This window comes from Polypterus senegalus, chromosome 12 (assembly GCF_016835505.1).
Source record: "Polypterus senegalus isolate Bchr_013 chromosome 12, ASM1683550v1, whole genome shotgun sequence".
Classification (NCBI taxonomy): Eukaryota; Metazoa; Chordata; class Cladistia; order Polypteriformes; family Polypteridae; genus Polypterus; species Polypterus senegalus.
Genome location: NC_053165.1, coordinates 147,521,852 through 147,535,544, shown reverse-complemented (window position 1 = coordinate 147,535,544; position 13,693 = coordinate 147,521,852). Strand labels below are relative to the sequence as shown.

Below are 13,693 nucleotides of genomic sequence, written 5' to 3'. Positions count from 1 at the left end.
AAAAAAAAAAAACATATTGCTTTACTTCAATTCAGTATTCAAAAAATAAAGGTACAGGTATATCTGGGAGTAATTGTTTCTGAAAGTGAACATTTCTTTTTTCATAAGTTGAAAACAACAAATTGGTGAATGGAATTTCTTCTATTGACAAACACAACTGTTAAAGTGTCTTTTTCTTGAATGTTAGCCACATATAAAAGGATGTTATTAATTTGTTGTCAGTGTTTTTATTTGAGAAAATAAAATGTAGTAATTTAATGTTCAGCTGCATTGTTTCACTATGAAGGCACTGGTGCTGTTGTCACTGACATTTTTTTGTAATGTGTTAATGTCTGAAATTAAATAAATGTGTTAATTAAATAAACTTAAATTATTGTGAAATTTTTTTGCTGTGCTCATATACATTTAAATTATTGAATTCTTTACATTTAGATTATGGATAACATAAATCGATGACTTCATTTGATTATGTCACAGCAATCTGGACCCACCTTATTTCTGTCTTAAGTGGGAAGTTTAGATTGGAGCCTGACAAATTAAGCAGGGCCAAGATTACTAGCAATTTTGTTTAAAGATAAATGATCTTATGGCAGGTGGATGATAACTGGAGTGTATGGAGACACATTCAGGACAAGCAAAGGCCAATATATATAACAAATTGAAAATAAACAGTAAGAAGAAGGGGCAGGTTAGAGTGAAGTCAAAAAATAAAATAAGGAAGAATGAAGACAGACAATACACAAATAGACAGAACATAAAAAGAATAGGCTCAAAAAACAAACTACAAACAAGGAAATCTGACCACAAAAAACATAAAAGGTTAAGTGCAAGAACCCCTAGAATGGAAAGAAAGTAACAGGCCTTTAGAAGGAGTCTCCTGGTGTGTATGTGGCCTGAAACATGGAGTGTCATGAGGGGCTGCACTCCAATATGTTTTGTGTTCCATACAATGTTTATATTATGTATAGAAAAATTGTACAATTCTTACATTAGCTGCCATACGTTAAATATTAGATACATCACACTGTTAATATTACTTATGAATTTAAAATGTTATTAAAACTCATAGATATATGTTACTTAAAAAAATTCAATACTGCACTTTTTGCTGTACCTGTACAATCCCTAATTTCAACAACATAATACTAGGACACTAACACACAAAAAACTATTAAAAACAAACAAAAAAAGACACTGCTATGATGAGATATCTGCTATTACGTAGCTGAAGTTGACTACTAACACAAAGAGGTACGTATAGTTGTTAAATATATAGTGGGTGTTTACCAGTAGGTAAACTGAGGTAGATATTTAGCAGAAAGGATTCGTAACAGGGTCCCTCTTGCTCCAGTGACAAACAATTAAATAAAGTCAGAAATGTAACAGTCCATTTCACATTTTTGACATTCTTTGGTAACATTCAAGGTGGGTGATATTACACTAAGAAAATAAAAAAAAGAAAACATTCAAAAGTGAAGATTCCCAATGGCCTAGCTGCCAACCTCACATGGATTCCAGGCTTTCTGAATATTTTTCTTTGTTTCACTGCTCATTGTCCTTATGAACAGACAAGACTTGGATGCCGATGGCTACTGGAGTTAAAGGCGGCATGCAGGTGGAGTACACATTTGGTTTGATGTTTCCAAGGTACAGGATGATGGAACTTCAAGTGCAAAGTGAGGCGAGTCTGAGACAGGGCTTTGCTCATATTCTATGAAAGGCTTCAGTGATGGGGGCTCGCTGCTAGCACTGCTGCTGACTGATGACAAGTGAGTCATTTCTGTTTCATCATGGGAATATCTCCCTGAGTCTCCAGTCTCGTGGCTGCCTTCACTGTTGTTTGAATGCTCAGAATCTCCAATGGGACCAAACAAAATCTGTAGAGAAGGTTGGTGAGGAGACATAGGGGACTCTTTCTCATAGGTCAGCACAGTGTTTCCCGGCTGGTAGGCACATGTTGTGTGCAAGCTCTGCTGAGTCTGTAGATAGAAAAAGAAAACTTTAATAAAACTATAAATCGAGAATGTAAGAAAAATATACAGTCATATGAAAAAATTTGGGAACCCCTCTTAATTCTTTGGATTTTTGTTTATCATTGGCTGAGCTTTCAAAGTAGCAACTTTCTTGTAATATACAATATGCCTTATGAAAACAGTAGTATTTCAGCAGTGACATTAACTTTATTGGATTGGTTTATTGAAAATATGCAATATGCATCATAACAAAATTAGACAGGTGCATACATTTGGGCAACTCAACAGAGATATGACATCAATATTTAGTGGAGCCTCTAAATGCCTCCTATAGCCTTTGATGAGTGTCTGAAGTCTGGATGGAGGTATTTTTGACCATTCTTCCATACAAAATCTCTCCAGTTCAGTTAGATTTGATGGCTGCTGAGCATGGACAGCCTGCTTCAAATCAGCCCATAGATTTTCAATGATATTCAAGTCAGGCGACTGTGACAGCCATTCCAGAACATTGTACTTCTCCCTCTGCATGAATGCCTTTGTAGATTTTGAACTGTGTGTTGGGTCATTGTCTTACTGGAATATCTAACCCCTGCGTAACTTCAACCTTGTGACTGATGCTTGAACATTATCCTGAAGAATTTGTTGATATTGGGTTAAATTCATCTGACCCTTGACTTTAACAAGGACAACAGTCAAGAACTAGCCACACAGCCCCACAGCATGATGGAACCTCCACAAAATTTGACAGTAGGCAGCAGGTGTTTTTCTTGGAATGCGGTGTTCTTTTTCCGCCATGCAAAGAGCTTTTTGTTCTGGCCAAATAACTAAATTTTTGTCTCATCAGTCCAAAGCACTTTGTTCCAAAATGAATCTGGCTTGTCTAAATGAGTACTTGCATACAACAAGCAATTCTGTTTGTGGCGTGAGTGCCTTCCACCCTGATATTCTTTGTGCAAATTGCGCTAAATTGTAGAACAATGTACAGATACACCATCTGCAGCAAGATGTTCTTGCAGGTCTTTGGAGGTGATCTGTGGATTGTCTGTAACCATTCTCACAATCCTGCACATATGCCACTCCTGTATTTTTATTGGCCTGCCAGACCTGCTGGGTTTAACAGCGACTGTGCCTGTGGTCTTCCATTTCCTGATTCCATTCATTACAGTTGAAACTGACAGTTTAAACCTCTCAGATAGCTTTTTGTAGCCTTCCCCTAAACCATGATACTGACCAATCTTTGTTTTCAGGTCTTTTGATTTGCTTTGAGGATCCCATGCTGTCTGTCACTCTTCAGAGGAGAGTCAAAGGGGAGCACAACTTCCAACTGACCACCTTAAATGCCATTTCTCATGATTGGACACACCTGTCTATGAAGTTCAAGACTTAACGAGCTAATCCAACCAATTTGGTGTTGCAAGTAATCAGCATTGAGCAGTTACATGCATTCAAATCAGCAAAATTACAAGGGGACCCACATTTTTGCACAGCCAGTTTTTCACATTTGATTTAATTTCATACAACTAAATACTGATTCACTAAAGATCTTTGTTCGGAAAACACCCCAGTACTCAAATGTTCCTAGGAAATGAAAGACATACCACTGTTATCTTTTTTTTGTTGAAAGGAGAGTAAATTATTATGTGGGCTGAGAGGGGTTCCCAGACTTTTTCATATGATTGTATTCTGTACGTCAACAAAAATGGTCATAAAATGGGGTTTGGACTTTAACCAAATTCACAGCCAGAGTGTTTTGCCTTTGGAGCTTTACTCTATTATTCCCATAACCCTGGATTTTTTTTTAATCCATGTACTGCAATGTATAATTTATCGCTAAATTTAGCAATTATAATTATACACCATCTTTGGAAGTTTTATGAACTGCAAATTTTTGACATTTCATTAAATCAGGGTCAGAATTTATCTTAGCAGTACTGACTGCTCAATAGACAAAAAAGCTACTAACACAGCCAAACTAACACATTCTGGGCCAAGTTAGGGTCACCAACCTATATCTGTATTAATTTATCTATATTTACACATAAAGACTTTTTAAAGTTTTTGCTTAAGGCTGATAGTAATATATACTGTAAGTAATTTGATTCAAACCAGAATGTGGAGAAAATAAAAATTTAAAAGCCCACAGTCATGTTTAATTTATCATTTTTTAATCCTAATAATATATGGCAGATATCTATCTGTGTAACCAAATAACACCAGATTTTGATATTTATTTACTTCTGAAATATCCATGCAATGTTTATGGTATGTGTCAAAAAGAAATTACCTTTTTATATTCAATAACTGGTTTCTCCATCTTTAATTATAAAACATTCCACCAACTGTCTTTTGCAGTTATTGATCAATGTCTTTTGGTGAAGACATTTTGTCCCTCCACTGTGACCTTCTACACTTCAGTAAGATTTGAGGGTCTACCATAAATCTTCCTGCTTTATATTATATTACAAGAATGAAAGTGTATGCTTTTTTAAATATTGTTTGTTTTGCAATAGTCTTAACTGTAGTAATTACTGAGGAAAATAGGTGGCAGAATTGTATGCATGAGACAGGACGTTTGAAAGCAGTCCAGCCCTAAATCATTAAAGTAATACTGGTTATGTAAACCAAAATGCTTTTTGCTGCATACACTAAAGGGGTTACATTACTTTTTTCTGCTATGTTCAATTTGTACTCGAAGGCAGTAATGCCATTAACATAATGTATAAAAATGCACAAAAGCAATTGCCTCTTGAAGTCAGCACTAGATGTGTAATGTGAAAGTCTTGTGTGTCCCACTGAATATCCTCTTACCTTGCTTTTATTTGCATTTTTTCTGAATTTATAGTTGAAAGGCCACCATTTCTTTTTGGTTTGCTTATTTTGTTTGATTGGCCCAAAGCTATTGATAATCAGATGTGTCCCTCCCTAAATGATAAAAAGGACAAATATATATAATTAATTAATGATATTATTAAGCATACATGGCTGTTTACCATTAGCTTACTCTTTGCAAGACAATACTTTATGTCAGTTTCATTCAGGCTAAAATAATATTTTATTTCCTAAAAATATTGCAGGCTTTCAGATGTGAGAGATAAATATGGCTATCTTCTATTATCTTTGCATCAACTTCCAGATCTGTTACAAATGCAAAGCAGAATTTCTAATGGAGCTCAAGTAACAAGGTATGGCATTTGATGGCAAACTACTGTAATTAATAATAGCTAAAATCTTAGGCAGTTAAAATTCTACCATACATGGTAGACACTATACCTATAGAAGTAGAAAAGAAAAGAAAGCATATTTTTGTAGAACTAGGAGGGTCTGCCCCTGCTCGCTTCGCTCGCCCACCCCCGGGTTTGATTTACCAGATATACAATTTAAAGAGATTGTTATTTTCATGGGAATTGTTACATATGCATTATTTTCACTTTTACTTTAAGACCTTTGTAAAAACCGGCCCCGGGCATGGTTAAATCTCTTTCTTGCAGGACGCATAAAACTGCTCGCTTTCTGAAGGGGAAGCGGCTGAACACTAAGGAGAAGCTGTCGGAACATCTGCTGGCTTGTTGCTGCTGTTGCTGGTGCACTATGTGTTGTGCATGTTACGCTGCACACCGATCATTTAAAAGCCTGTACAGCAGTTGTCCTTTTACCACTTCGCATCTCTGCCACTCGCATTGTGAAGGGGTCAGCTTAACGCACGCTAAGGAGAAACGGTGCCTGGGTTTGGTTAAATCTCTTTCTCGCAGGACGTATAACGCTGCTCACATTGTGAAGGTGTGGGGGGGCTGAACGCACGCTGAGGAGAAGCGGACGGATCATCTGCTGGCTTGCTGCTGCTGGCGAGGTGCATGTTCTGCTTGTCGCTTGTATTTGTTTTAAGAGCTGGGAGCACATGAAGTGTGTCTGCCAAATGCATTCAAACAACTGCTATTTTAGATGTCCATGCACTTGTTTTAAATGTTGTCTCACTGCCTTGTCTCACATGACGTTAAAGTGTCTCTCGCAGGACGTCAAATTGTCTTGTCTCCCTCGTCTCCCTCCCAAGATTTTTTTTATAATAGAGAGATAGCAATATTTTGGGGTGGAATGACTCTTGTTCACTGTCCTGTGCATGGTGGTCACCTATTTTATTCACTTCTAGCCTGTAATGTGTTCCATCTAAAGACATTACAGATCTCCATGTTGGTGGTGTACTTGTGTCTTTTGAACTAAGGCAACACCTTATTTTTTGTATACAAATTGGAAATGTTGCTAAGGGCTGCCTACACAAATTCCCTTGTCTTTTCAGGTACATCCAATCCTGAGATCATGCTTTATGATCTGCACAGGAATTCAGACAGCATCTCCAGGCTACACAAAAAACTTAAGGAACTTAATCCTTGTTGGTCGGTGATGGTGGTTTCAAAGAAAGAAAAGAGTCTGGGATACACTAATACCACATAATTTACACAAAGATTCTTCTTAACTGGAAGAATGCCAATCCACCATCTATAACTCAATTAGAAAGTAATGTTTTTTACTACTTCAAATTGGAAAAAAAACAAGTTCTCTTTATGAGCATCTGTTTAGAGTATTTTTAAAATTTTGGCAAGAACTTAATGTAATTCTAAATATGCTAGGCATGTGCACAACTTTATCTTATTAGCTGATGCATTATACATTATGTAAAAAAATCATTTTAGATAAGGTTTTTTAACCAGATAACTCTCTTCATTGGGTGGGGGTTGATTGCTGACTTACATGGAGTATCTTTGGGACATAATGTTGTACTTTCTATGTTGTTTTCACTTGATTAAATTGTATTTTATAATAATGGTTTGGTTCCTTAAATAAAAAAAGCTATGTTTATAGCTAAGGCCATATTTCTGGAATGTAATCTCTTAGAAAAGTAAACTACATATGTCAACTGCAACTACAATTAATTTGCTTCTTTTTCACCTGGCAACCCTTTCAACCAGATTATTATTAGCCCACAAAATTAATTATTTCTAGAACTTACTTTGGTATCAACAAAATTTGGTGTCATCATTGGCGTCAGTGTCTCTACATTTTCAGATGAGATTCTGTCCGCAACATGAACCAAATGACTATTACTCTGCTGGATTGCTTTAATAGCAGATGATTTCCTATAAAAAAGACACAGGCATAAGAACTGAGACTCACTGATCCTTGACATTTTTTGAGGTTAAAGGACTCTAAAGAAAATGTAGTCCAATATTTTTAACTGTAGAAAATCCATAGTGACTGATGGTTTCCAAAGTAAGATAAGATGTTCTGGTAAACTGTGGTAAATATATAAGGAAAATCTTGAGTAAACTCAGGTAACAGCTAAAAAGGGTAAACCAAGGTAATGGCTTTTGTACATGTGTGTATATGTAGATGTCTATAGTTAAGCTACAACCACAACTATTCATATGAGTTGGCTTGATGGACTAGAATGTCAGATTTCTTTAAATATGATTTCCTGTTATTAAGAAAGATAACTAAAATATCGCATCTTCTTTGCAAAAGTAAGCATTAAAGTCAACAGCGGCTTTCCAGTTAGAAACTGCTCAATGAATTTTACTGTGCCAAATTGAAATGAACAGGGATAACAATGTCAATCAGGCCCTCTTCATCAAATATTTACTGAAAAATACATTATCTAAAATGTTGTCTTTAATTTTGGTTCCCTTTCAATACTGTAGACAGTAAACCATTTTCATACCTGGCTTTACTTCGAAAGATCAAGATGAGGGCACAGATGAGGATACATGTTAGGGCAATGCAAACTCCGACAATAATTCCTGTCATGGACTTCTGATCCAAATGGTAAAAACCTTCAAAGTAAGCTAAATATATAATGAGATACAAATTGGGTTACTTTCATCAAAGAAGGAATGAAGATAAACATTTCAAAAAGTGTGTCCACAACTTGGTTTAGAACACTGTCCAACCATCAAGGTAAGCATGTGCTACTCTAAAAATAAGTGGACAACTCTAAAAAGTCTATTGTATCTGAAAGCACTCCAGGAAGCAATTAAATGTTGATTGGACAGACAAATGAAAGTTCAGGAAAGCTCTAGAGTTAAATTAAATTGCTGTTTTATACTGCAAACAGCTTTCAGGAAAGATTTTTGCCTGCTTACTGACCTTTAGCCTCTGTGCTGCCATCTGGGTGTTTAACCTTCGAATTGGCGGTTTCCCCCTTCAACAAAACTGGAAGTTCCACGGCACTGGAAAATGGCCCATCTCCTACTTCATTAGAGGCAGATATCTTGATAAGATAGACATTTCCTGGAAGAAGGTTTTCTAGCAAGGCCATGGTTAGTGTTCCTAAAAAAAATAGCAAAGGTTATAATATAAACTATGTTCCATCTGCAAAAATAAACAATTTTATATAAATTAGTAAAATAATGTATTAGTGTAAGGATTTTCATATTATGGTTTACTATGCAAGAAAAAATAAATAAATTTCCCTACTCTCAAAAGCAGGATAGTCAGACTGTTCAAACCTCATAAAATTTGTAAAGCTATGACTCAAAAAAGCAGTAACAACTCCCTTAGAAATACAAAGGACAATATTGATAATATTTTTTAATAATTGTTGTGGTAATGACACAACTAAAGTGAATTTTAACAAAAAAGTTCAAGATTCTTTAAAGATAAAACTGCAAATTGAATAACTAGCCTCAAGTCTGAAAGAAAAATTAAGTCACCCTGCATTGGACTACATTTTTCTTGATGCCTTACAGAAAGGTTTAGAGTAATGTCCCACTAGGAGAATGTTTGAGATTTCTTATTATTATATTTTGTGGCGCCTTGAGGTGGGCTGGCTCCCTGCCCAGGGTTTGTTTCCTGCCTTGCGCCCTGTGTTGGCTGGGATTGGCTCCAGCAGACACCCCCGTGACCCTGTAGTTGGGATATAGTGGGTTGGATAATGGATGGATGTTTTGTGGCTTTACCATTGCTAAATGTTGAGATTTCTAAAATTTAGTTGTGCTACATGTACTGTACTACTTTTGCAACAGATCTTTAATTGGACTTATACATTTCAAGATTTCTAAACTGTACATTTTTCATTTTACTTTTTTTGTGTCTTTTGTGATTTTTTAACTGTAATTGTAATTTCCCTATGAGACATGTTCCCATTTACCATGTTTTTTATCATTTTACTCTTCATATGAGGAAGTTTTTGATTGCTACAACAATTCATTTTTCAGTTCACTTTACTTTTGGTAGTATTGAAATTTTGTGCACTGAACACGTTAGTTTTGCTTTTGTTTGCTTTTAGTTAACGTTTAACTATATAATTGTTTATTTTACCCAGTGTATAAGTAATTTAACATTCATAAAATTTCTGTGTTGAAAACTTTACTTTTTAAATGGCAAATTAAGATTTCTAAACTGTACATTTGTTACTTTAACGTTGCTCAAATATTGTTGCACTTTGCTGTGCACAGTTCCTCTTGCAACTCTATGAAGAATTCAGTTTCTAGATTACTATTTTTTGTGTAACTGACCATCCACTGAAATTCAAGTTTGGGGTATCAAGTTTAGCTACCAATATAGTTTCATAACAGTGTGACTGAGAATACTTTAATCACTCTAATGTTGGTTAGAATACTGTTTAAAAAACTACCGTAAGTGAAACACAGAAATCCAATAAGGGTATGTCGCTCTTCTAATTCTTTTTTGCAGGTCTACAAGAATTCCCATGACATTACAAACATGATTTATTGCCAAAGGCAAATACTATGTAAAATATTTTTGGTAAAATCAGAAATGCAACATAGAGCATTGTACTGTGCAATTATATATCAGCATAAGTAAATAATTGAAAAGTAAAATTACTGTAAATAATAATCAAATGCATCATTGTAAGATGTAAATAAATATGATGACACCTGCCTTTAAGAAATATATTGGCAAAGTAGACAAAAGATTGTAAACAAATTCAAGAAGATATTATTATTCCTTACTTATTAAACAACCAAGGAAACTTAAGAAAATAGGGTACATACATTGTTTCATACACTCCCGTTCAAACCCACTTATTCCACTGCAGGATCATGTGGGGCCAGGGTATTCTCCAACAGCATTACGCAAAAGATAACAAACAACCCTTGGTATAGTGCCAGTACATTGCAAGGGACACTTACTCACATATAAATACACGTACAATTTGAAAGGGCACTGCTTCTTGCCAAGCATAGAAGAATTACAAAAAACCTACATTATTTAATAAAAATTGATTTATAATGTACAGGAAGGTCAAAAAATTATATAAAAACATACTAACATCTATTTTGGAGATATAGTGTCAAAATTCTTTTTAATTTCAGATACCTTTTCAAACAATTGCATATGATCATTTGTAAACAAAGGGAGACATTCAGTAAAATGCAGATCATTTCAGTTTTTGTATGTCAATTCTTAAACTGTCATATGCTTTGCTACTACATTGCTTAGGATCATCCATTTTTGTACATTATTGTTTTGTATGGGCTAAATGAAGAGTATCTGAATTTTTTCTGCACATTTAGTTTATTTAGTCGATCCTTAATACACTCTATTTTTTATTGTTAGAACAAGTGTAATTACAAACTAGTTTCACTCTACACTGCAATTCGTAGAAATAAGTGAAGCTCAGATTTCAGAAGTCTGTTTATGCAATAAGGTACCCTATAAAAAACATATGAGGAGAGAGGCTGTAGTTGGGCTTCACATGCTACACAGTCACACATCTGGAATCATTTATCATACAGCCCTGCAGACCCTTAGATGACAGAAAAATAGAGAAGTCCATTGAATTCACAATTTTATATGTGACTTGCCTTCTGATGCGTTTTGTTAGACATCAACATGCATTGCCTTTACAATAAATGGAACAGCACTAGAGAATGCAGACTCTGCCAATTCCAATTAATTTAAATTGAGTCACACCACTCAGCATAGAAAATCAGCTATACCTTTCTGTATCTAACAATGGAACCAAAAAGAGGAAGATAATTTGTTGGGCATTGGTGGATCAAGGTTACTACAAATTTTACAGATCTGATGTTATATGCATGGTAATGGAATGTTCCACAAAAATCTGATTAAAAACAAGCAGACATATTTAAAGCCCATTGATTATGAAATAAAATAATGAATATATCTTTATTTGTGTATTTTTGCAAAGTGTAGATTTAGCCTGGGCTTGGCGTCCATATGATCAAATCAAAGATGACAGCAAGCTATTAGGAAATACAGTATAATAAAAAAAAAACTTGTAACATTTTTTTTATATATGCACAATTAGCAAATAACATAAACACAAATATAAAAACATTTTTTCTGCCATATGGCATAAAAGCAGCTTGTAATACCCTCAAATTCACTCTTGTAAGGAATCTAGCAGAAGAGATATAGAATCACTAAGAAAATCAGTCAGCTAATGATAAAGGTGGATATAAATTTTGAGGTTTGTTTCAAGATTCTCAAAATAAGCTCAATGTGAGAAATGAGAAAACAAACACATAGGAGGAACTTCACTGTTAAGGTTTGGGGTGACTGAGTAGGGACATAAAAGAAGTAGTGAAATATGGAGCGATGATGACAACTCAGAGCCATGAAGCAGCAGTGTGAAAAATGCCGCAAATGGAGAATGTAAGTGAAGGAAGGCTCATCTGACATATCATGACTCCTCTACTTTAAATATACACTGCCAGATGTATTGAGTGTTTTCTACTCTTCGTGCTAAATATGATAACATCCTTTACAAAAATTTCAATCAACTACTCACATTCTTCTACGGATATGCTAAAGACTTGAAGGGCTGCAGTGTCCAATGTTTTATTCTATTGAATTCCTGCCTCTAAACTTAGCTTGCTTCAGTTAGACGTGCTGTTATTTCAAATTCAAAGGTCGGTTCCATTTTTTTCATTCATGCATCTCAGTTGGACTGTGACCCAGAACTGGATTAATTGGGATTAATAGTGGTTGGATTGACTGATTCTTTTTGACACCCACTGCATGCCCAAACTACCCGGAAAGGGGTCTCTTTTTGAAATGCCTTTCCCAAGGTTTCTTCCATTTTTCCCTACAAGGGATTTTTTTGTCTTTGAGTTTTTTCTTGTCTTCTTAGAGAGTCAAGTCTGGGGGGCTGTCAAGAGGCAGGGCCTGTTAAAGCCCATTGCGGCACTTCTTGTGTGATTTTGGGCTATACAAAAAATAAATTGTATTGTATTGTATTGTATTGTATTGAATGGTCGCTTCAATCTACAAATTACCAATAGTGTTTATTCCCTTTATCAGACATTTCCTAATTTTACTTGTTTATGATCTTGCTTTTTTATTTTCTCTGCAAGGTTTTGACAATTAAAGAATCTGATTTCTAAAGACTACACAAGTAAAAGTAACCCTAAAGTAGCTAATAGTCTTCAGAATATATTATTGTATGCACGTGTATCTGCTGTTTGTTATTATTCAAAATATAGATAGTTATTGATTACATTTCTTGCTTTATTAGCTGTTCCTTCTCTTCTTGCATTCCACAGTCAAAACGATACTGAATATGTCTTTTATATTTGATCATTTAGTGTAACCTTGAGCTTAATATTCACAATTTCAAGAAAAGGTTTGTGACCCATTTGACATTTCTGAATTAATTACTCATTACAACATGGTCCAATCCTTACTTAAGTCACAAAAAACAAACCCAAACTGCTTACACTTATAAACACACAAACAACTGTACTTTTTATCTCTGTTAATTGATATTTATGGGATACCTTGTATGAAAAGCACTCTTCAGGTCATACCACAGCATCTCATTTGAGTAAATGTCTGAACTCTGAAATTGTACTTCTGGAGAAGTTCAGATTCTACAATAACCAAACTTTGTATACATTTTTTATGGGGCAGGGCACTTCCATCCCACACATCCAACTGCATATCCTTGATTGAACACTTTAATTTTCATTCATTAGCCTTAAGTTTCACATACTTTTAACAACCTGGGCAAAAAGAATTGCTTGTGTGTTGTTAGTTTAAATTAATACTATTAAGATCCATAAATATGTGTTTACCACCACAGTCACCCTGTAGCAATGATGTCCTTAATGTCGTCACTATTGTTTTTGAAAACTCTGCTTAATGAAAATGTGTCACTCCTTACATCATGATGTCGGTGTGTGAGGGTTCTGGGTGTGGCGAGTTATGAAGTCCCCTTTAAAAGTGTGGGCTACATGTGGCTATATTTTTATTTCTCTTAATTCACAGACCTAAGACACATTATACAACATGTTAGGGCAATAACATGAAGACTTTGTTTTATTAATTTTCAGTATCATGATGAATATTCTTGTATTCATTGTACTCTGTTCTCCATGTAATTCAAGGCCAATCTCCTGAATATGCTGAAATAAGAAACTGTTCATTTAAAGTAGGGAAACACTACCGTGCAGATGTACTGGGTTTCAAGACCCTATATGCCTCTCATTTACCTGACAGGTTCCACCTTGTTCCCTGTATATGTGTCACCAATGTAGCTACATTTACAACTATTGCCTCACAGTGCATGATTTTTCATTCTTGTTTCCTTTCATGAAGGTTTTTACCTAACTCATTTCTGTTAAAAAGGAAGGAATATATTTTCTATGGGTGTGACAGCAAGCAAGAGTAGGCACTTGGAAGAATGCCCTGCATTGGAATATAATTATTTTAAGACTTTCACTCTTAGATACTGAATACCC

The 13,693-nt window shown here is 35.0% G+C and overlaps 1 protein-coding gene across 2 annotated transcripts in view; it reads right to left on the bottom strand.

Moving 5' to 3' along the window:
• Positions 1-1,365: 1,365 nt before the first annotated feature.
• Positions 1,366-13,693, bottom strand: part of LOC120540828 (protogenin-like) — a 112,624-nt gene continuing 100,296 nt past the window's right edge. Inside the window, exons 16-20 of one of the 2 annotated variants that reach the window (XM_039771906.1) lie at positions 8,109-8,291; positions 7,684-7,807; positions 6,976-7,102; positions 4,782-4,895; positions 1,366-1,979 (exon numbers count right to left, since the gene is read on the bottom strand). In XM_039771906.1, the coding sequence (XP_039627840.1) occupies positions 1,599-1,979; positions 4,782-4,895; positions 6,976-7,102; positions 7,684-7,807; positions 8,109-8,291 (929 nt within the window). In that variant the 3' untranslated portion in view covers positions 1,366-1,598. The remainder of the gene's footprint in view (positions 1,980-4,781; positions 4,896-6,975; positions 7,103-7,683; positions 7,808-8,108; positions 8,292-13,693) is intronic. The other variant, XM_039771907.1, reaches the window with a different exon arrangement.